We start from the raw sequence: 21840 nt of genomic DNA on the forward strand, positions 1-21840 counted from the left end.
CCAAACATACCAACTTCAAAATTAAAACTGCCACCAACATCATTACATCACTAAAACAAAATAATATTTTTCATTCACCCTAAAGTAACATTAAACTAAATTCATAAGACATTGTCATAAAATGTCATAGTTTAAACAAAACATAGAACCTCCTGCATCATTTGAAACTGCCAAGACCTGACCACTATCTTTTAAACATTGTTATTTGCCCTTTTTCGAATGAGCCTCACATACAATATTTCCTGCTCTGAATTATAGTCGAACACCAGCTTATCTCCAACCATCGGTTTCTTTTCCTTTGAGTATGCATACCAACCATGTCCAACATACATCTCCACGTATTGTCTCTTTGATTTCAAAATCTCACAGTCATAAAAAGCCAAGTTGTCAAGGTCAAACAACTTGCATGCAATTATGTCCGGTCTTAGAGCTTTCTTTATAAGCTCCTGAGGAGATTGCTGCATAACAATTTGTTGTTGATAAAAATGTTAAGAAAACTAAACATGCATAGTTTCACTGAAATCAAAAAATGTTTACATTACTTTACACTGCAGAAATCTTACCAAAACTTGATTTCCACGCTTCTGTGAACGGGTGATTATTTTTTCCCATGATATATCTTTCATCAGCTCTCCATCATTGTTATTCACTTGAGAAGATTGACCAGCGTCAGGCTCTACTTTAACTTCCTTCAAAATAACATCATGGTTGGCTCGAGAGGATTACCCAACTTCATACTCTGCTTTCACTTCCTTCATCACATCATCAACTTTAGCCTTAAAGCCTTTGCCAACATCACCCTCAGGTTCCACTTGCTTCATCACAATGTTGGTGTTCCCCTCAGAGACCTCATCATCCTCAGCAGTCATACCTAATATTGCATTGATTTCTTCAGTGTCAGGAGACAAGAACCTGTGTACAAAGACATTAACCATTATATTATGCAAATTAGTATAAGCAAATTTAGTCACACTTATAACAGATTGAAAACAAACAAAACTATGAAATTCTATGTAGATACCCATCACTAAATGAAGTAGATGAAGACATTTTAACAAGGAGATGTTTTTTCACAACTCTTGGTTGGTATTTAAAGGACTGGTGTATTTTTTATGCAGCAAAGAATAGTAAACTCAGACCTTTGATTTGATTTTGGAGTGAGCCACAAGAAGAAAATCTTTAAAGAAATCTTATAGGAATGACCATGTAAATTGTGTCTGTATCTTTTTTTTTTGGTCCAAGTCCAAAGTTCTGTTAAAAAAACTATGCTGGATCTAATGTTAAAATGCAAAAGCCTAAATTTTAGTCCCAACAAGGGTTGAACCGATGCCCCTAACCCTCACATGTTAATGTTCAACCACTAAGCCACATTTTCCATTATGTCATTGAAATGCAACATCATATATATTACATAAATGCTTCAGTATTAATAAGTAGTTAAAATATTTGAAACTTCAAATATTTATTTATTTAATAAAAATAAATATATATTTATTTAATACTTCAAATATTTATTTAATACTAATATCAAATAAATATGAAATAGTTAAATATAATCAATTAAAAATTAAATAGTTAAGGTATGAATTTAATAAACTAATTAAATATTAAATCATTATTTTAATTAAAACTTAATTATTTTAACTGAATATTAAATAACTATTAAATAATTGATTATTTTAAATATTAAATAGTTAAGGTATATTTAGAAAAATAATTATTTTAAATGTTAAATAGTTAAGGTATATTTAACTATTGAATTTAATAAACTAATTAAATTTAAAATTTTTAATAAATGTTATTTTTGTAGCATTGACACCTTTCCACTCAGCCACTTCATATTTTTGTTTAACATTTGCATTGGATATCTACATATTACATAAACATGTTATTTATTGTAATATTTATAATATTTCAATTACACTATTAATTATATTATTTATTTAACATAAACATTACATTTCAATTATGTAACATATTATCCATACATAAACATAAACATATTATTTATTGTAATATTTCAATTAAACGTTAATTAAATAGTTAAAATATTTATTTAACATAAACATAAACATTTTTAAAAAGGAAAATATCTTTAGATATAAATAAATTGATTTAAAAATTGATTTTTAAAATATATAAAAAATATGAAATATTCTATTTTTAATACGAAAATATTTCAAATATAAAAATGATTTTTAATACGATCAACAATTAAATATACATGTTGATTATAAATTGATTTTTTTCCAATGTAAAAATGATACAAAATATTTCAATTTTTCTTGAAATACAATCATTGGAAAATACTAGTTGATTAAAAATTGATTTCTTTAATATAAAAAAAATTAAAATAAACTATTTCTTTATAAAATACAATCAACAATTAAGTATACTAATTGATTAACTTTTTATTTCTTTTAATATTTTAAAAATAAAATAATTTTTATTTAATTAATATATTTAATTGTTAATTATTTTTAGATAAATTAAACAACATTTAATGAATACAAATATGATACATTTTAATGCATTTAAAAATAGCATAATAAATGCATTTAAAAATAACATACATTACTGGACCAAAAAAAGAGAGGATACATTGCATTTAAAAAGCAAACAACATTTAATGCATTTAAAAACCAAATATCATTTATAACCAAATAACATGTATTGCAAATAAAAATTAAATAGCACAACTGGCTTAGTGGAAAGGAATGAAAGGAATAACTTAAAGTGAGTGGGTTCGAAACACACGCTAACTTACAGGGACCAAAGAACTATTTAAACCATGATATTAATTGGCACAAAATGTTTTATTATTTGAATGTATATAAATTTATCAAGATTTATTGCACAATGGATATTAATTTGTTCAACATAGTATTGATGATGACCTATCGGCTAAAGACTATGCTTTAATAATCCTTTTTTACAACTATCCCTTTGTAATAAAGGCTATACCATTATTATATTATGCATGTGTGGTGAATAGACATGAACCCATTTGACATTTTCAATGATTAAATTTAATTAGGCATATTACAGTCATTTATGAGATTAAACAATTAATTGTGATACACTATTTTGGTTAATGAATGGTATAGCCTTTATCATATCTAACATTAACAATATCTGCAAGAAATATAAGCCACTATCCACACTTCACTTGCTGTCGACCATTTTCTTTTCAGGTAGAAGATTTCGTAAATTTCTAACATTCCTATTATGGAATCAGAAATATTTAAGAGGAAAAAAATACAGCATTGGCAAGGCGAAAAAGAAAACAAGTTCTTAATGAAAGAAGATTGAAAAGAAATAGAGTTGATGAGAAAAAAACAAATTTTTCAGTATGTTTTAGTAGGTACAATCATCCATCCATTGACAACACCAGAACACATCTATCTAACATCACTTCTTCAGTGATGAATGAAAGGAACCACATTTTGAATGAACAACCAAAATGGAATGTTATCTCATATACACAAAGTAAGAACAACATGGTTGTGAATCAGTTCGATGAGCATAATCGTCGTTATGCTTCTACATTGAAGTCTTATATAACAACACCTCAATTTAGATCATGCAGTTCCAAATCAACATGTACTATGGATGCTATGACCCCTAAACAAGTTCCTGCAGAAGCACGTCAACTAAGGACGTCAATTATTCAACAGAAGAAATCACGGAAAAATCTCAACAATGGTAACATTGTCAACAACACTTCTTCTTGCGAGATTTTCCAGTCTCCTGTCAGTCTCAATACAAACACACCTATAAGTGGTATAACTTTGTCCTTTCCTAATCAAGTGCACAAGAATTTTAATGTACAAGAAAGTGGATTAGCCGTTTCTTCCAGAAAACAATTGAATGTTGATGCTATTCGATGTATGACAACCAATCTATTTAATACATTTTCAAATATTGATAATGGAGATGGGTCTTCATCCACAAGCAATTTACATACTACTACAAATGTTAACATGGAAACTGATAACACACTTGAAGATGGTACAACAGATGAATCACTTAGTGATAGTGAATGTGAATTCATAAACGAAAATCCTGACTGTGATACAACATCAAGTCTTGATGATGAAGAATATATTGATCCCAACTTTACGCCGCAGATTCTTCCCAATTCTGGTATGTATCATTGTAACACTTTATTTAATCATAAGACATAATAAATATGATTTGTTAGCTGGAACTAATTAGATACAATAGGCATATCATGAAACAAGTAAACATATATTTTCTTATGACTATATTATTCACTATAATGACTTCATTTGCTTTCTTTTGATTCAAATAGGCTACTCGGATATTGGTGATCCACTTATTGAATGCACACATTGTGGAGCACTTATGTGGTATCGAGAGAAGGTGGACAAACGAAAACATAATGTTGTATCCAAGTTCCAATTATGCTGTGGAAATGGTAAAGTTGTGCTACCGCTTTTGAATGAACCACCACCATTACTTAAGCATCTATTGTTTGATAGCAATAATTCAGAATGTATAAATTATCAGAAGTATTGCAGACTGTACAACATTATGTTTGCCTTTACGTCTACTGGTATGAAGTTTGACAATAGGTTACAAGCGGGAAAAGGACCGCCTAACATAAGAGTACATGGACAATGTTGCCATAGAATTGGGATCATGGTACCTTTGGATGGACAATCACCAAAATTTGCACAACTTTATATTTACGACACTGAGAATGAGATTCAACATAGAATGGAAGGAATAGGGTAATGACTCAATTCTTATTTAGCTTTGTGACATTATTCATTTTTTGGCATTTTTTGAATATTTACATTATCACATCCAATTTGTCTGATACTTATGCACACTAATTTTTTGTTTAAATATTACAATAATAATCCCAATATTGATCCACAAACTGTTAGCAGATTGAAACTCATGCTGGATGAGTTCAACACACGTGCTAAATCTTTTAGGATGGCAGCAGATCGACTAAAGGATTCACATGTACCTGAACTAAAACTTAAGTTAATAGCTGATCGATCAAAGGATGGAAGGGTTTATAATCAACCGACTGTTTCGGAGGTTGCGACACTTATCGTTGGTGATGTCAGCACAGGTTCTAAAAGGCATATTATACTTGAGAGACATAGTGGAAGGCTGAAAAGAATAAGTGAGTTTTATCCAAGTTATCTTGATTTACAATATCCACTTTTGTTTCCATATGGGGAGGATGGTTTTAGACTTAATATTCTACACAGGGAAACAAATAGAAAGAAAAAGATGGAGTCAAGGAGGCTGTTTCAACAATTTTTGGTTGATGGATTCACTATGATGGAGTCTCAGAGGTTGAATTATATCCGCAAGCACCAGAAAAAACTTAGAGTTTCTAAGTACTGCAACTTGACCAGTCCAGAACATCAATCAAACACTCAAGGAGCAAACAAAGGTAAAAGAGTGGTTTTACCATCAACTTATGTTGGAAGTCGGAGATACATGGAACAACTATATTTTGATGGAAAGCCATATTGGTTTTCCGGACCTTTTTATCACATTTACATGCAATCCAAATTGGCCCGAAGTTAAAAGACTGCTTGACAAAATAAGTTTGCAGCCTCATGATTGTCCTGATATTGTATCAAGAGTTTTTAAAATGAAGTTGGATGGATTATTATTTGATTTGACTAAAAAGTATATCTTAGGGAGAGTGGTTTCATGCAAGTCATATTAACTACATTTGTCTCAATATAACATTCTGTTTATAAAATCTATTTCAAATCTTTTAGATTCATCTTTTGTAATTACTATAACTTATTTCAGATATATACACAATTGAGTTACAGAAGAGAGGTTTACCACATACACATATTCTGTTATTCATGCATCCGCAAAGCAAGTATCCCACTCCAGATGACATAAACAACGTCATTTCAGCAGAGATACCATCAAAAGAAGATGACATGGAATTGTACCATTTGGTCAAGACACATATGATTCATGGTCCATATGGTTTGACAAACAAGTATTCACATTGCATGAAAAATGATAAATGCTCTAAATTCTTTCCAAAAAAATTTCCGCCTCACAGTATCGTTGATCAGGATGGATATCCCGTATACAGAAGAAGGGAAACTGGAAATACAATTATGAAGAAGAACGTTATTCTTAATAACAGATTTGTCGTTCCTTATAACCCATATTTGTTGAAGAAGTTTCAAGCTCACATCAATATGGAGTGGTGTAATCAAGGTACTTCTGTTAAGTACTTATTCAAGTATATAAACAAGGGCTATGATAGAATTACCGCAGTTGTTGTCGAAGGAGACACTGACAGAACTTCTTTCACTAAGAATGTCGATGAAATCAAGCAATATCTTGATTGTAGATATGTCTCACCAAGTGAAGTATGTTGGAGGATATTTTTATTTCCCATTCATGGAAGGTCTCCAGCAGTTGAAAGGTTGTATGTTCATCTTGAGGGCGACAATTCGATTTATTATACTGATTATGAAGCACTTGAAAAACCAAGTATGAAAGAATCGATGTTTACCGCTTGGATGGAAGCAAACAAGACATATCTAGAGGCCAGAAATTTGACATACTCAAATTTTCTAACCAAGTTTGTTTATGAAAAAAGATACCGATAATAGAGACCACGTAAAAGAGGCCATACCATTGGAAGACTTATTTGGGTTCCTCCAAGTACCAGTGAGTTGTATTACCTAAGAATGATGCTGACGGTTGCAAAGAGACCAACATGCTACGAGGATATAAAAAAAGTCGGTGGAATTGTTCGGGAAAGTTTTCGGGATGCATGTTTTGAAATTGGATTTCTTAATGATGATAAGGAATATGTTGCAGCCATTAATGAGGCGAAAGATTGGGGTTCAGGACATTTTTTGAGAAAGTTATTTGTCACTATGCTACTATCCGGTACAATTAATAGACCGCGTCATGTTTGGGAGAAAACTTGGAAGACGTTGTCTGACGGTATTCTTCACCGACAAAGACAGGACAACAATAGAAGAGGTTAATTGCATTTTTTTAATTATTTCATACAAATTGCTTTTAAGATCATAATATTATATTAGTACATCACTATTAACATCACTACATTTTCATGATGGCATAAGTATAACATGCAAGTTGCACATTCATTTTTAACATTGAGCAATACCTTATGCCTACATGTTGTGCTTATATATTGCACTGCTTTAATTCGTCAAATACACCTCAATTACATTGTTGCTATGTATGCAGCAACGGTAAAATAGTTATGTTGTGTTAGTATGTAATAATAACATGTTATATAATCTATGTTTATATAAAATTTTCTTTTCTGGTGCAAATATAATTATGAATTGGTACCCTTTATCAACTTATATACCAAGTGTTAATTGGTGTATTTTTTATAGATATGCAGTTAACAGACGCTGAGTTGAAAAACTTGGCACTCATTAAGATTGAGAATATGTTGCAATCCAATCGAAGAAGTTTGCATGAATTTAAGGATATACCTTACCCTGATTCTTATGTCACACGTCACGTTGGCAATAGACTGATTTATGACGAACGTGATTATAATGCCGATACTGAGCGAGAAAACTTCAACAATCTCTTTCGTGCCCTTACAGGTGACTGTTTTTCTTTAGATTATGTGCTTAGTCTCTTGACATTATTTGTTTTTAAAATTTTAGAAAGATAAATGTTTACATTTTATTTCATAGATGAACAACGTTCAATCTTCGAAACAATAATGGAAGCTGTCAGGAAACAAATAGGAGGGGTGTTTTTTTACATGGTTATGGAGGGACCGGTAAAACTTTCATGTGGAGAACACTATCAAGTGCCCTTCGTTTGAAGAAAAAAATTGTTCTTACTGTTGCTTCAAGTGGCATAGCTTCATTATTGTTGCCAGGCGGAAGAACTGCTCATTCGAAGTTGAAATTACCTGTGCCAACACTTAACAACTCTACTTGCAATGTTGACAAAAACACCGAACATTCACAGTTATTTGAGGCAACCGATGTCATAATATGGGATGAAGCACCGATGGCTCATAAATTTTTTTGAGGTATTGGATAAAACACTTAAAGATGTCATGAGCAAGAAGGGTCTTGGAAATAAATTCTTTAGTGGAAAGTAGTTGTATTTGGAGGAGATTTCAGGCAGATTCTTCTAGTTGTTCCAAGAGTAGGGCGTTCTGATATTGTTCATGCATCAATATGCTCCTCTTATATTTGGGACTATTGTCAGGTCCTAACACTAACAAAAAACATAAGACTTCAGCAAGGAAGAGATGGTACATGTTCTAAGGAAATAACAGAGTTCTCAAAATGGATCTTAAATGTTGGGGATGGTAAGATATCTGAACCAAATGATGGATTGGTTGACATAGAGATTCCTCCAGAACTATTAATACCAATTTTGAGGATCCTATCAAAGCTATTGTTGAAAGCACATATCCCAATTTGGTTCATGTATTCCAAGATGTTGCATATCTACAAGATTTTTGCCTCAACCATTGAAGTTGTGGATAAAATCAATCATTATGTATTGGATCTAATACCAGGTAAAAATATTTAACTTTCTTTTATTCATGCATACAACAAAATAATGTTGAAGTTGAATTACCTAATGTTCATGTGTTATTGTTTGATTACTTTTTAGGAGAAGAGAAAGAGTATCTTAGTTAGGATTCAATTGATAGAACTGATACGAGTTATAATGAAGCTTATGAAGTGCTAACTCCGGAATTTCTTAGCAAACTAAGAACATCAGGTCTACCAAATCATAGGATCAAGTTGAAAGTTGGTACCCCCATTATGCTGATGAGAAATTTGGACCAAAGTGACGGATTGTGCAATGGAACAAGATTAATTGTTACAAGATTAGCAAATCATGTCATTGAGGCAGAAATTATGTCTGAAAAGAATATATGTAACAATTTTTACATTCCTCGAATGTCTATGTCACCTTCTGAGTCGCCGTGGCCATTCAAGTTGATTATGAGACAATTCCCGATCATTGTCTCTTACGCAATGGCAATTAATAAATCACAAGGTCAATCACTTGATAGTGTCGAGTTATATTTGCCTTCTCCTATTTTCAGTCATAGACAATTGTATGTTGCAATTTCAAGAGTTACTACCAAAAGTGGTATTAAAATTTTAATACACGACAAGGAGAATGTCCCGTGCTCGACCACTACAAATGTTGTATACAAGGAGGTTTTCCAACCACTTTGTTAGAAGGTAATTTTGAAAAACCTATCATTTTAACTATAAATGTCACACACTTGGTTTATTTATTTTTTTCAAAGTTTTGATAAATCAAAATCTTATTTTATGCATTTTACTATGCAGGTATATGATGCAGGTTTTGATACTGACTGGTTTTATCATTTAAGCAGATAGCATTTGAAAATTGTACCATCTATGTGTTTAATGTTTTATTTCAAGAGCCAAAAGTTTAGATGCATTATTACATTTTTCGTTGTTAACTATTAAGTTTTTGGATTTAACATTACTGTTGGATTGCATTTTGGTTAAATTTAGATGTTTGATATATTTAAAAGAACTTTGCAAGTCATAATTAAGTACATGTAATGTGAAATCCTGACCAGACACGTGCACTAAAAAAAGGATAATAAAACATTGCAACGATAAATATATAATTTAGGGACAAAATTACTAAAGGGGTTGTAGTTCAGTTGACAATCCTATTTGTCTCATAATCTATAAGGTGTAGGGTTCAAAGTTCAAACCTCTAATTATAAGATAGACAAAAAAAATAAAAAATTATTAAATAGGATGATCAAAAGACTGAGTTTTAAGTGAAAAGACTAAAGATATATTTGAATTAATAGGAAAATTTGACACTTTTAAGGGAGCACATCTCAAGACTCAAACTTTCACCACTAGACCACACCTGTTCAATTTCAATGTAATTGATCGATTCAAATATAATATAAAACATTAAAAATTTTAAAATCCTGAACCCAAAAGAAGCCCAAATTTTAAATTGTTTTTTCTTAAAGATTAACCAAATAAATTATAATAGTCGGTTTATTCAAAATGTAGGGTGGATCCCAAATAAATTGCTCAACAAAGGATAGACAAATTGTTTTTAATATTTCTTTCCTCGCATTTTCCCTTCCACTTCGTTTCAATCCCAACACACACCGTCTCTACACTACAGTTACGAATATCCTTAAACCCTAAAATACTCCACTCTCTCTTCCCCAAAACTCTGAATTTCTAAAACCTTCCATTCTCTTTCAATCATCATCAATGGCGGAAACCTCTCAATTGACTCGTCACATTGAGTCCTACGTTGCCTCTTCCTCCACTCCAATTCAACAGGTTCACTCCCACTCCCCATTCTCCCATGGATACTACTTGAACGAACACACCAATTTAACTGTTTCTCTGCTAATAATACTTATTCCCTGCAGGTTGCAAGCTTGGACTCAATTGGATTATTGATAAAGACCAATGCTTTAACTCTAGAAGCACTTGTATGTGTTTCAAATTTATGAGAAAAAAAACAAAAATTGATTTTTTTCCCATTTTTTCATTCATGCTTGCTTAATTTATGTTTTTAATTTATTGACTTGATTTGTTTTTCGTGTTTGTAAACTTTAGGTTATAGGGTTGGATATGTATTTGACTTCAACAGATGCAGTTATTCGGTCTAGAGGTACCTTATGTTTACTTTGCAAACTTTTGTTGTTCATAACAATCTTTGTTTGATCATGAATGAGGTAGCCAAACAAAAATAGTTGTGAATGATCTACGTATATGTAGGGGGTTGTTTTATTCGAACTCATCACATAACCGATGTAGCATTTGATTGAATTCACTTTAGCTTGATTTGTATGCTAAAGTTTTGTACAAGTTAACAATTTATATGTGCTTGTGAAAATGTCTGTACTATCTATCATAGTAGTCAATCCCGGATAGCGGTGCGGAGCAATTGACCCCAAAAATAGGATAGTGAAATAGTGTATAGTGGGATGGCCGCTACTTGATCACTTTTGGACAAATTACATGAATAATAATTATAAACATAATAAGTGCCGAGCAAAGAACGAAGTGCAAAGAGAGGTGAGGGAGGAACTTTTGATTTTTTCTTTGGAACGAGTGAAGTGCACAAACGTCCGTGAAGGAAGGTTAGGGTTGAATCTCAATTCAAATTTGATTGAAAAACTCAAAATTACCCTTAAAACATTTTAAATTTAAGGGGTAATTTCAAATTTTCATAGGGGAAAAGGATAGCGGGACAGAAACCGCTTTGGGGCGGGAACCGCTCCAACCCCCGCTACCCACCAATTACCCTATAGCGTCCGCTATAGTGTTCTCCACTGCTACGGCTTCTCCCATAGCGGTCGGTTGTCCTCCGCTCCGCTCCACTATAGTGGGATAGCGGTGCTATTAGCCGCTATCAACTACTCTTCTATCAAATATCTATACGGGCCGAGAGATAGCATAAGAATAACATTCACATGTGCATTTGTGTGTGCATGGATGTAAAATTTAATAGTATGTATTTTGCTTTGGATTATGTACTTATCAGTGAATGGCTATTTGAAAATCTTCTTCAGGAATTCTTCTTCTGGCCGAGGTGCTTACTCGTATTCACTCAAAATATCTTAACAGTGAAACTATACACAGCTTGGTTGTGTTCTTCAAGGAAAGAATGGTCAGTATAAACATTTATTTTGCTACATGGCTTAGTTTTCTAAGTTTTTGTTTGGAGAATTTTTTTATTCTAGTTGGTTTCTGTCGATGGTTTTCTTATTCCCTCTGTTTATTCCCGCAATTCTTTTTCAATCTATATTTCTAAAATCCATACCTCAGAGATTGCATTCACGTTCCAAAGTTTGACTGGATAGAAATTGAGTTGAATCCGTTGTGGATCCTTTTTCATATTGTAATTACTACGACCCTTCCATACACATACCATACCGAGTCTGTGTATTGTGATACTCAATCCTTAGTCTAGTCCATTTATTATTTTGAAAAAAATATATTGAATCTCTGCTGCATTAAATTAAGTCTGGTAGCTTTTCTTAGTTGTCTGAAGTTTTGATATTTATGAAATTCTTGTGCTTCAACCTTGAGCATTGCTGATTAAACTGGATTATGGATAGCTGTTCATTTTGAATTCATGAAGTGATGTGATTGATGATCTATAACCTATTTAATGATGTATAATTTCCCCATGATATTTTCTAAGATCAAACTATATAATATTATTTATAATCAGGCAGATTGGCAAGCAGTACGAGGTGCACTTGTGGGTTGCTTGGCATTGATACGGAGGAAAAGTGTTGTGGGTATGGTAACTGGTAGTGATGCCAAAGCTATTGCCCAATCTTTTTTACTGCACTTGCAAGTTCAATCTTTAGGACAGTATGACAGGAAGGTAAATTATTTAAGTTGCAAAAAGGCAAATAAATTTGATTCTTCTGTAAATTAATCTGTCTCAAAATTGATCTTAATGGCTTAATTTTCGTAATTAATCTTTCTCAAAGTTGATTGGTCATTGGTCCCTTCTCGGTAAATATTTGCTTGCGGTTATTATGCAATTGTCCCCCTCCCCCCCCTTTTTAACTTCATGCAAGCTATATTCAGTAAACATCTAACCTTTAATTTCTCTGTTTTAATACTGCAGCTATGCTTTGAACTAATTGATTACCTGCTAGAACATCATGCCGATGCGGTTGCTTCATTGGTAGTCCTTGCTTCCCTAAACTTCTAATGAATAAAGCAAAAAAGGAAATATATTATGACTACGAGAAATGTATCATCAGATCTGTTTTATTTTAACATATAAGTGCCATTCCTTTTCCCTTCTGCTTCCACTTGTATATACAACTTACAATCAATCAGTTTCTCAGTATGGCTTTAACTGAAGAGAGCATAGTTATGATTTTGAATCAAATATAAGTTGGACTGGCCGTAGTACAGCCTATTCATTAGTGCTGCTGCATCTCATGTTTTGTCACCATGAAGATAATTATTATATACCATGTATATTGTCCATGTTGACTAGAATATCTTGTCCTCTTCTTCAACTACACTTTCCTTTTCTTCTCATGATTGTTTAAAGCAGACTGTATTATTAAGTGACTACTGTGTAGCTGCATATATCTACTTATTCCCTAATGCTTTATCACAGTCACTTTCATTATACAGTCACACTATATTTCAGGTAGAAAAAATATCAATTGCTATGTTTTAAATATGTGAATTCTAGAAATGCTAAACCATTTTCGTGAATGATTTGAATATAAAAGCGTAGCTTTCCATTTTTGCATAGAATATTGGATTTACTCAATCTAATGTTTTTTTAATATACACACAAATATTGTTATGAATATGATATGACATAGTGAAGTATAAGAGCAGAGGGTAAGTTATCCAACTAAAAAGAACGAACATATAATGGTCAACGTACAACTAACATTCTATAATGGAGCTTGTTTGTACTCGTAATTATTCTTTATTTTAAGTTTTCTGCTTATGGCTCTCTTGTGACACCGGTGGGCTCATTTACTTTTCGGTAATCTTATAACACATTTGTTTTCGACTGTCTTGTAGGAGGAGGACCTTGTTTTTGGAATTTGTGAATCCATAGATGCAGAAAAGGATCCAGAATGTTTAATGCTTGCTTTTCATATTGTCGAGTCTTTGGCACATATATATCCCGATCCATCTGGTCTACTAGCAAGCTTTGCTAAAGATATTTTTGATATTTTAGAACCTTACTTTCCTATTCACTTTACACATGTAAGCTTAAGTTTTCACATATATTTCTCAATTAAACATCTTCAATTTATGCATTCTGATTGCTATACATCACTTGGTCAATGACCATATAGGAGCCACACACTAGCAATTTGGTTTGTATGAATGCATCTACCTGTTTTTCACCTATGTGGCTATGTCATTCTATATTGAGTGGCAATGCTGAAAGATTCTGAAAGATGTGGAGTTTTTCCCAAAATATCTATTCTCACTGTTACTTTTTTGCAATCTTTTTTTCTTTACCAGCCAACAGGTGGGGAAACTCATGTGCAAAGAGATGACCTGTCAAGAACTCTGATGGTATGTGCAACTTTTGTCCAAACTTTGTGGTGCTTACAGTCATTGTATTTTCTTATAATTAGTCATTCAGTTATTAATGAGAACCTCTGAAATCTTAAACCATGTTATTCAGTTTTCATTTTGACTAATTTCTGGATGTGAAATTGAAGGTTAGAGCAGAACAGTTTTATGGTTTTCTTTGCTCTTCCCTACTTTTTTAACACAAACAGCTGTCGGCTGAAAATTGCTGGAATTCAATTTGAATGTTTTTTTTTTTTTGTTGTTGAAGAGATTGGAAAAATTAGGTTTACGGTCCTTTAAGTTTAACCTTTTTTTCTTCCAGATTGGTCCTTTGTAGAAAGTACTCTAATTTCAGAGCGTGTTTATTCCAAAGAAAAAGTGCTCCTTTAATAGGAGAGAGTACACGAAGACACTCCACAAGTTAAAAGAGTAACTTAAGGGATAAAATAAAATACGATAAAATAAAACCAAATAGCATTAAGGCTAATAATGATTAAATAATTCAACATCCTTTAAGTTTTATTTCTCCCGAGTTGGTCCTTTGTGTACATGTTTTTTACACCGTCAAAGAATTAGGTAATCTGCCTCTAAGGTTTTTAGATTTGGGAATTTAGATTTAAAAATGAAGAAGTGTAAGTTAGAAGCTGCTACACTTGTTTCATACAGTGTTGTAGTGAGTACTCTGGGATTTTCAAATGTCAGTAGCCATGGGTGTTTCTTTGTTTTAAAGGTACATTGATTTAGAAGCGACTGTACAATCAATAGTTAGTCAGCTTTTGAACTAAACTTGTCAACTGCTTGTAACTTCATTGCTCTGGATTGACATCTGCATTTATTAGTGGCCTTTTGCATCGCCTAGATTTAGGAGGGACATATACATATATATTAGATCGATGTGGTTGTCTTAAGAAATTTGTTGCTTATTGTTGCCCTTTTTAGGCTGATTCATTGTCCTTCTATTCTATTTTCTCTACCCAATAAAGGAAGCAAAATGCAAATATACATACATGTGTGCTGTGTGTACATGGGATTCACGTCATGCAACACAACATCATCCGTAAATGGAAGAGCATATTCGATATATCTCAGATGCAATTGAAATCTGATACATTATTATATATTTTACATATAAAAAATTGAGTATATATTTTTCCAGTTGTGTTTTATTTCATAATGAGCAAATTATTTTAATTTTCTGCAGCATGCATTCTCTTCTACACCAGTTTTTGAACCATTTGTTATTCCTCTGCTTCTTGAGAAACTTTCTTCTTCACTACTTTCAGCAAAGGTTAGTGTTTTTATACTATAATTATACATTTCATTCTAAATATTTGCATAATTACCATCACACTTTTTTTTTTTTATAAAAAAAATTCATTTTATAGTTTCTCATGTGTTGATTTTCTATACATTCAGATTGATTCCTTACAATATCTTAGAGTTTGTTCCGTCAAGTATGGATCCGAGAGAATTGCAAAATATGCTAAGGCTATTTGGTCTTCATTAAAAGACACCGTAAATACTTACATGGGTGAGCCAGATTTGTCTTTTACTCTAGCACCCATAGATGGTATTGACTTTCCAAGGAATGAAGTTGTAATTGAAGCTCTGTCCCTCCTTCAAGAGCTTATTATGCAAAATAGCAGTCAGTTAATTAGCTTGATAATTGGTGATGAGGATGTCAACTTTATTATCAATAACATTTCCTCTTATGAGATCTACGACACTATTTCTGCACAAGAAAAGAAGAAACTATATGCTATTGGTCGCATTCTCTATATTACTGCCAAGACTTCCATTCCTTCCTGCAATGCCGTGTTTCAAAGTCTTCTCTCAAGAATGATGGCTAATTTGGGATTTTCTGCTATTAACACCAATGGCTTGCAAAATGGTGGTATTTTTACCTCACAAAGAGTTAACTTCGGATTCCTCTATCTTTGTATAGAACTACTTGGAGGATGCAGGGAATTAGTTACTTTGTCTGAGGAAAAAAATGGGACATATTGCACCATACTTCATAGCTTCTCTGCTGTGCTATTTAATGCCTTTGGTTCAGTCTTAGCTGTAAGTGCTGACAGATGCCCCCCTGATCTTGATATATACATTGGAGGTGATTGCTCTTTTATTTATTTAGCTTAACATTTTCATCTACATACAGTCTTTATTTCTTTTTGAGAATTTTAATTGTATTTTGTTAAGTGGCACTCCTCTTAAATAACGGTATCATGAACTCGTGACGTAAATATTTATTTTGATAAAAAGATGAAACTTTTTTAGTAAGAATGGGAGGAAAGCACTTTTGAGGAATATCCGTCTGATAGAGTAATGAGAAAAAGGAAACAGCAAGGCAAAGTGGCTAAAAATTGCAACAAAGGTTTCCAATCTAATTAGAGATGAGGACCAAAGGGAAACCTAATCACATTCTTTTACCATGGCAAATCTAAGGATAAAGAGAACTTTGAAGAAAGGGTCTTCCTCTTTTATACGATAAACGGAGCAATTTTGAAAGTTGCTCACTTACGACCTCCTTATTACTGTCAAAAAGTTTAAAATATGTCATTCATACGAAAATACTCCAAAGTGAAAACTCTATGCCAGTGTTCCCCAAGATCGGCTAATTGGCTATTCCAACAAAAATTAGCCACATTGCAAATATAAGTGGGCTTCTGTTTTTGTCTTTCTGAGTTAGAACAGAACATTGACCAAAAAAGGTGATCTTGTATTGGATCTGCATTGTGTTTTGGATTTAGAAGTCTCTAAAAAAGAGTTTATCTTAGATGGACTTTAGGATTTTCCCGAGTTTGTCAAGGAGAAGACTGATATAATGAGTCATGTATTGCAAAAGGGATTAGAAATGAAAATAAGAGAGTGTTGGGGTAACACCTATAGTAGAGAAGATGGTGGAAAATAGACTTAGATCGTTTGAGCATGTAGAGAGAAGACCTATAGATTTTGTGGTAAGGAGAATATATCAGATGGAAAGAAATCAAACAATTAGAGGAAGATGAAGACCTAGGAAGACCATAAGAGAAGTTATTAAGAAAGATCTCGAGGTTAACAATTTGGATAGAAGCATGGTTCTGGATAGAATATTATGGCGCAAGTTGATCCATGTAGCTGACCCTACTTAGTGGGATAAGACTTGACTGTTGTTGTATATCACTTGGTGGTCAATACACAATACACAAACAAAATAATATGGAAGTTTTTGCAATAACCGTTGGAGGGAGGGAGGAGAGAGAAACAAAAGTCTCTTTATAGTTTGTTGATAAAATTTAGAGTTTCTCCTGTAATTCATTTATAGGAATAGGATTGTTTTGTCTTCTGATTTTTAACTTCAAACATGGAACAATTTTTTTATCCTGTCCAGTCTCTGCTTTGTAAATAAATCATTAAATCTGTTTGATTCACTGCCTTGTGACTTTATTATATTTTCACATTGCTGATTTCATTTTGCTTTTGATGTTGATATACAGTGAAGGGTTTGCTGATTCTGGCAATGTTTCATTTAGATGTTTTCCCAATACCAAAATCAACGTTTGAGAATATTTTGAAGAAATTCATGTCAATTATCATAGAGGACTTTGACAAAATAGTACTATGGAATGCCACATTAAAAGCATTATTTCATATTGGCTCGTTTGTTCAAAACTTCAGTGAGTCTGAGAAAGCTATGAGCTACAGGAGTTTAGTTGTAGATAAAATTATGGAACTGCTATCGCTTGATGATATTGCTCTACCTTTTTCACTCAAAGTAGAAGCATTATCTGATATAGGCATGACTGGCATGAAAAATATGCTTACAATTCTTCAAGGGCTGCAAGGAGCTATATTTGCCAATCTATCTGAGATCTATGTATGTATATATATATATAATAATTTCATTATCCTATTTGCCGTGTTCACGGCTTCATGTAATATGTCATCTCACTTTTAGAAAGTTCTTGGGCTTATTTAGTCACTGCCTGCTTTTTTTCTTTATTAATATTGCTTCTCTACTTATTTAGATATTATTGTAACTTTCTGGTATTTGTTCATCTAGGTCCATAAAAGTTTAAAGTCTTTAGAAACTGCTGTTCAGCTTTTGGAGTGCTATTCTTGCAAGCTACTTCCATGGTATTCACCTCTTCAGGGCTTACATATTATTTTCGCTTTGTTGTGACTATATGAGTTTCCTTTACCATGATATAATAATAGATGATATTCTGTATTCAAAATAATTGATTGACTAATAGTGCTTTCACTTTATCAACTGTTCACAATTTAATGCTATTCACAACAAAATTTCCGATGTATCTGATATTTTGAATTGAATCTGGGCAGGATCCATGAAAATGGGGGTGCAGAAAATTTTGTAGTGCAATTTGCTGTGGAGATTTGGAGCCAAGCCGGAAGTTGCATGGATTTTAATTCTCCATTTGAGGAAAAAGTAAATCTAACTGTGCCATTTGTGTATTAATGTTCCCTAAATTTTATGAATATAGTGAAAATCCAGTACCAATTATTATTTAAATGCAACTAAGTCGACAGTTCAAGTAGTAATATTGATTTTTCCTGCTTGTACTGCAGGTTCTTCTTGATGCAATGATGACAGCGATGAAAGTTTCTGTTGGGTGTTGCTCGGTAGAGAGTCAAAATGTTATAATTCAAAAAGCTTATAGTATACTATTGTCACATACCAACTTTCAGCTTAATGAAGTAGAAAGATTGCCATTAACTCTGGGAAAATATGACATTTCCCCTAGGGGCGAAGGGATACTTTTATTATTTACATCAGTAATTATTGCACTTCGCCCTAAAACACTCATTCCAAATATTAGAGGGCTTCTGCATCTTTTTATAATAACCCTCCCCAGGGGTTTCGTTCCAGTTGCACAGGCTTTGGGTTCTATGGTCAACAAACTCATTTCAAAATCCAACGATACAGAGAAGTCTGGTGAATTTACCTTGGAAGAAGCACTTGATATTATATTCAACACAAAAATACAGTTCTCTAGTACTAATCCGTTGCAGAGATGTAATGGATCAAGTAATGGAAGTGAAATGGTTCTAACTGATTTTTGCCTGGGCATGACAAATGATAGATTACTTCAAACCAGTGCCATTTGTGGGCTCTCATGGATTGGGAAAGGTTTGCTACTGCGCGGTCACGAAAAGATCAAAGACATCACTATGATATTTACAGAGTGCTTAGTATCAGACAGAAAGAGTTCTTTGCCTTTAATTGAAGGTTCACATGAAAATACTGAAGAGCAGAAATGGGATCCTTTGACAAGGAAATGTGCTGCAGATGCTTTTCATGTTCTTATGAGTGATGCTGAAGTTTGTTTGAACAGAAAATTTCATGCCACTATACGGCCTCTATATAAGCAAAGGTTTTTCTCTTCCATGATGCCAATCTTTCTGCACTTGATCTCAAGATCCGATTCTTCATTGTCCAGGTAGATGTATTGCGCACTTTAAAACTAAAACTACTTTCCCTCCCCGTGGCAATTGTGAGTAGCTTTTTAACAGTAATAACTACTAGTCTGTGTTCATTGTCTAAAGTCGCCGTATACACAAAACAATACAGTAGTACTAAGTTGTAAATTAGCTATAACAGCTAACTTGGAGTTGTGCTATATCTACTATTTCAGATCTTTACTGTTACGAGCCTTTGCACATGTCATATCTGACACTCCACTGATTGTTATACTGAATGAAGCTAAAAAGGTTAGTGTCAAAAATTTTATCTATCAATCATTACTTATTTTATGTTTATCTTTCATCTAATGAAATTTTTTGTTCCCTTTTAAATTTCGCAGCTCATACCAGTTCTTCTTGATTGCTTGTCTATGTTGACAGAAGATATCCAAGATAAAGATATCTTGTATGGTCTGTTGCTAGTTTTATCTGGGATGTTGACAGAGAAAAATGGTAATTACAATGGCTGTAGTATTTAATTTATCTGATTTTCAAGCCTGTGGTTTATTCTGAATTTTAGGTTCTCATACCGTGATTCAATTTATTTTACCTTTTCATTGTTGTGTTGGGATGAAGATGATGACAATCATGTAAAATCTTTGGCAAGTAGAACGAATGGCCTTTAAATGCTGTCTTATATAAACTATGTTCATGCATGCAGGACACGAAGCTGTCATTGAGAATGCACATATTATCATCAATGGTCTAATTAAGCTTGTGGATTACCCTCATAAGACGGTATTAGAATTTCCTTGTATAGTTTATTTACTGCTAAGAAATGCTGACTTTAGTTGTGTTATAAAGCAACTTCACTGCCTCTTCAACATTTTACCAGCAAGACATGCCTGATCTCCTGGTTATTTCTGGCTGTAACTTAGATACTACAAAAACTCTTGCTCAGTTAAAACACGAATTGCTTCAAAAGAGCTTATGTTTCTCAAACTTATTCAATACTTAATGGTTCTGTGCTCAGTTTCCTGCCATAACCTTTAGACCCCTTATAACTTTATTGCAATTTTTTTAATTATTTAAAGCGATCAAAATTAATAATGTTAATGATGTATTTCTTTTACTCCCCTTGTGCAGCTTGTTCGGGAGACAGCTATTCAATGTCTTGTTGCATTATCTGAGCTTCCCCATGTGCGTATATATCCGTTGAGAATACAGGTTTGTCAAGCCTTTAGTTGCATTCAATCTCTTATTTGATTTACTTTGATCTAAATAAATTTCATATTATTAGCCTCTTAATTTTTAATTTTTTTGGAAACATTTGACTTTGAGTGCCTATTTGTTATTCTTCATACTATTCTTGTAAAATATCAGGTTCTACGGGCAATACCAAAGTGTCTTGATGATACAAAGAGATCTGTTCGCAACGAAGCTGTCAAATGTCGACAAGCATGGTTAGTACTTCATATGTTTTAGGAATCCTTACAATTCTATCTGCTGCGTTTACTGTTATGTTTGATTCTTCTTCTCATATTTGCATGACCATTTGATAGGGCGTCTATTGCATCATCCCGGAGTCTTCAGTTATGAAGTTTTAAAGCAGCTACCGGAAATGCTTTTGAACGTTATTTATTGGAGATTCTTTCACCCAAAGTTTTGTAATCTAAATTTTACACTTGAGTAATTGATTATTGATAGTATTTCTTGTAAATATCGAAGGTTGTAAGTTTTATTGGTATGTATTTCTAGCAATTAATTAGTTGAGTCGATTTTTACCTGATTTATAACTATGAACTCCAGTGCTGATATTAATGTACTGTCTGTTGAAACATTTTGTATGACTGGAGGTGGATGAACATGGGAAAAATGAGTGAAATATAGAGATAAGTTTGCTGCCATACATGCCTTACTCGTGACAAAATTGTGCTATAATTTAAAGGGTAACGCCAACATGTGCCCTTAGGGCACATGTTAAGAGCTAAAGGTGGAAATGTTTTCTTAAAAATTGTGCATTGTTTTCATTAAAAATTGATAATTAATATGTTTATTACGTTTTCCAATTCAAATTTTCTATATTTAGGTTTCTTAACATGTGCCTTTGGGGCACATGTTAGCTTTATCCTAATTTAAATTAGGGTCACTAACATTGTGCTCATCGAAATTAAACTAATTTATTACTCTCTCTGTCTTATAATAAATGTCTTATTTAAATTATGTGTGATACTTAAGAAAATGATTAGATGTGTTAATTTTAATGATATAATTAGTGATATGTTAGAAAAATGTGTCGGTGAGTTGGATAGCATTGTTAGTTAGGAAGAGA

General features: G+C 32.7%; 2 protein-coding genes across 3 annotated transcripts; both read left to right on the forward strand.

Moving 5' to 3' along the window:
- Positions 1-6719: 6719 nt before the first annotated feature.
- Positions 6720-8687, forward strand: LOC131632457 (uncharacterized). The gene is made up of 5 exons (XM_058903202.1): positions 6720-7020; positions 7407-7625; positions 7910-8010; positions 8128-8563; positions 8662-8687. The coding sequence occupies exons 1-5, from the start codon at positions 6720-6722 to the stop codon at positions 8685-8687; spliced, it is 1083 nt and encodes a 360-aa protein (XP_058759185.1).
- A 1415-nt stretch (positions 8688-10102) lies between these two features.
- Positions 10103-21840, forward strand: LOC131632471 (MMS19 nucleotide excision repair protein homolog). Of its 2 annotated transcripts, XM_058903212.1 has the most exons (20): positions 10103-10355; positions 10448-10510; positions 10638-10692; positions 11597-11694; positions 12262-12420; positions 12670-12729; positions 13599-13787; positions 14052-14105; positions 15307-15393; positions 15522-16215; positions 17582-17961; positions 18148-18221; positions 18429-18534; positions 18675-19546; positions 19742-19817; positions 19910-20021; positions 20230-20306; positions 20655-20735; positions 20892-20971; positions 21071-21837. In XM_058903212.1, the coding sequence occupies exons 1-20, from the start codon at positions 10284-10286 to the stop codon at positions 21105-21107; spliced, it is 3426 nt and encodes a 1141-aa protein (XP_058759195.1). In that variant the 5' UTR covers positions 10103-10283; the 3' UTR covers positions 21108-21837. The 2 variants fall into 2 exon arrangements, with proteins under 2 accessions (XP_058759195.1, XP_058759197.1); XM_058903214.1 differs by lacking the exons at positions 10103-10355; positions 10448-10510 and having other exon boundaries at positions 10675-10692; positions 12266-12420; positions 21071-21840.

The sequence above is a fragment of the Vicia villosa genome, unplaced genomic scaffold (assembly GCF_029867415.1).
Source record: "Vicia villosa cultivar HV-30 ecotype Madison, WI unplaced genomic scaffold, Vvil1.0 ctg.000941F_1_1, whole genome shotgun sequence".
In the NCBI taxonomy this organism is placed as follows: domain Eukaryota; kingdom Viridiplantae; phylum Streptophyta; class Magnoliopsida; order Fabales; family Fabaceae; genus Vicia; species Vicia villosa.

What these genes read in the sequence shown, in the direction of transcription:
- LOC131632457 (XM_058903202.1), top strand. Translation starts at nt 6,720, where the DNA reads ATGATGCTGACGGTTGCAAAGAGACCAACATGCTACGAGGATATAAAA. An exon ending in ACAGGACAACAATAGAAGAG is followed by an intron (nt 7,021 to 7,406) that starts GTTAATTGCATT and finishes TATTTTTTATAG; the next exon opens with ATATGCAGTTAACAGACGCT. An exon ending in AACATTCACAGTTATTTGAG is followed by an intron (nt 8,011 to 8,127) that starts GCAACCGATGTC and finishes TAAATTCTTTAG; the next exon opens with TGGAAAGTAGTTGTATTTGG.
- LOC131632471 (XM_058903212.1), top strand. Translation starts at nt 10,284, where the DNA reads ATGGCGGAAACCTCTCAATTGACTCGTCACATTGAGTCCTACGTTGCC. An exon ending in TCTTGCAAGCTACTTCCATG is followed by an intron (nt 18,222 to 18,428) that starts GTATTCACCTCT and finishes GAATCTGGGCAG; the next exon opens with GATCCATGAAAATGGGGGTG. An exon ending in TGGATTACCCTCATAAGACG is followed by an intron (nt 20,307 to 20,654) that starts GTATTAGAATTT and finishes CCCCTTGTGCAG; the next exon opens with CTTGTTCGGGAGACAGCTAT.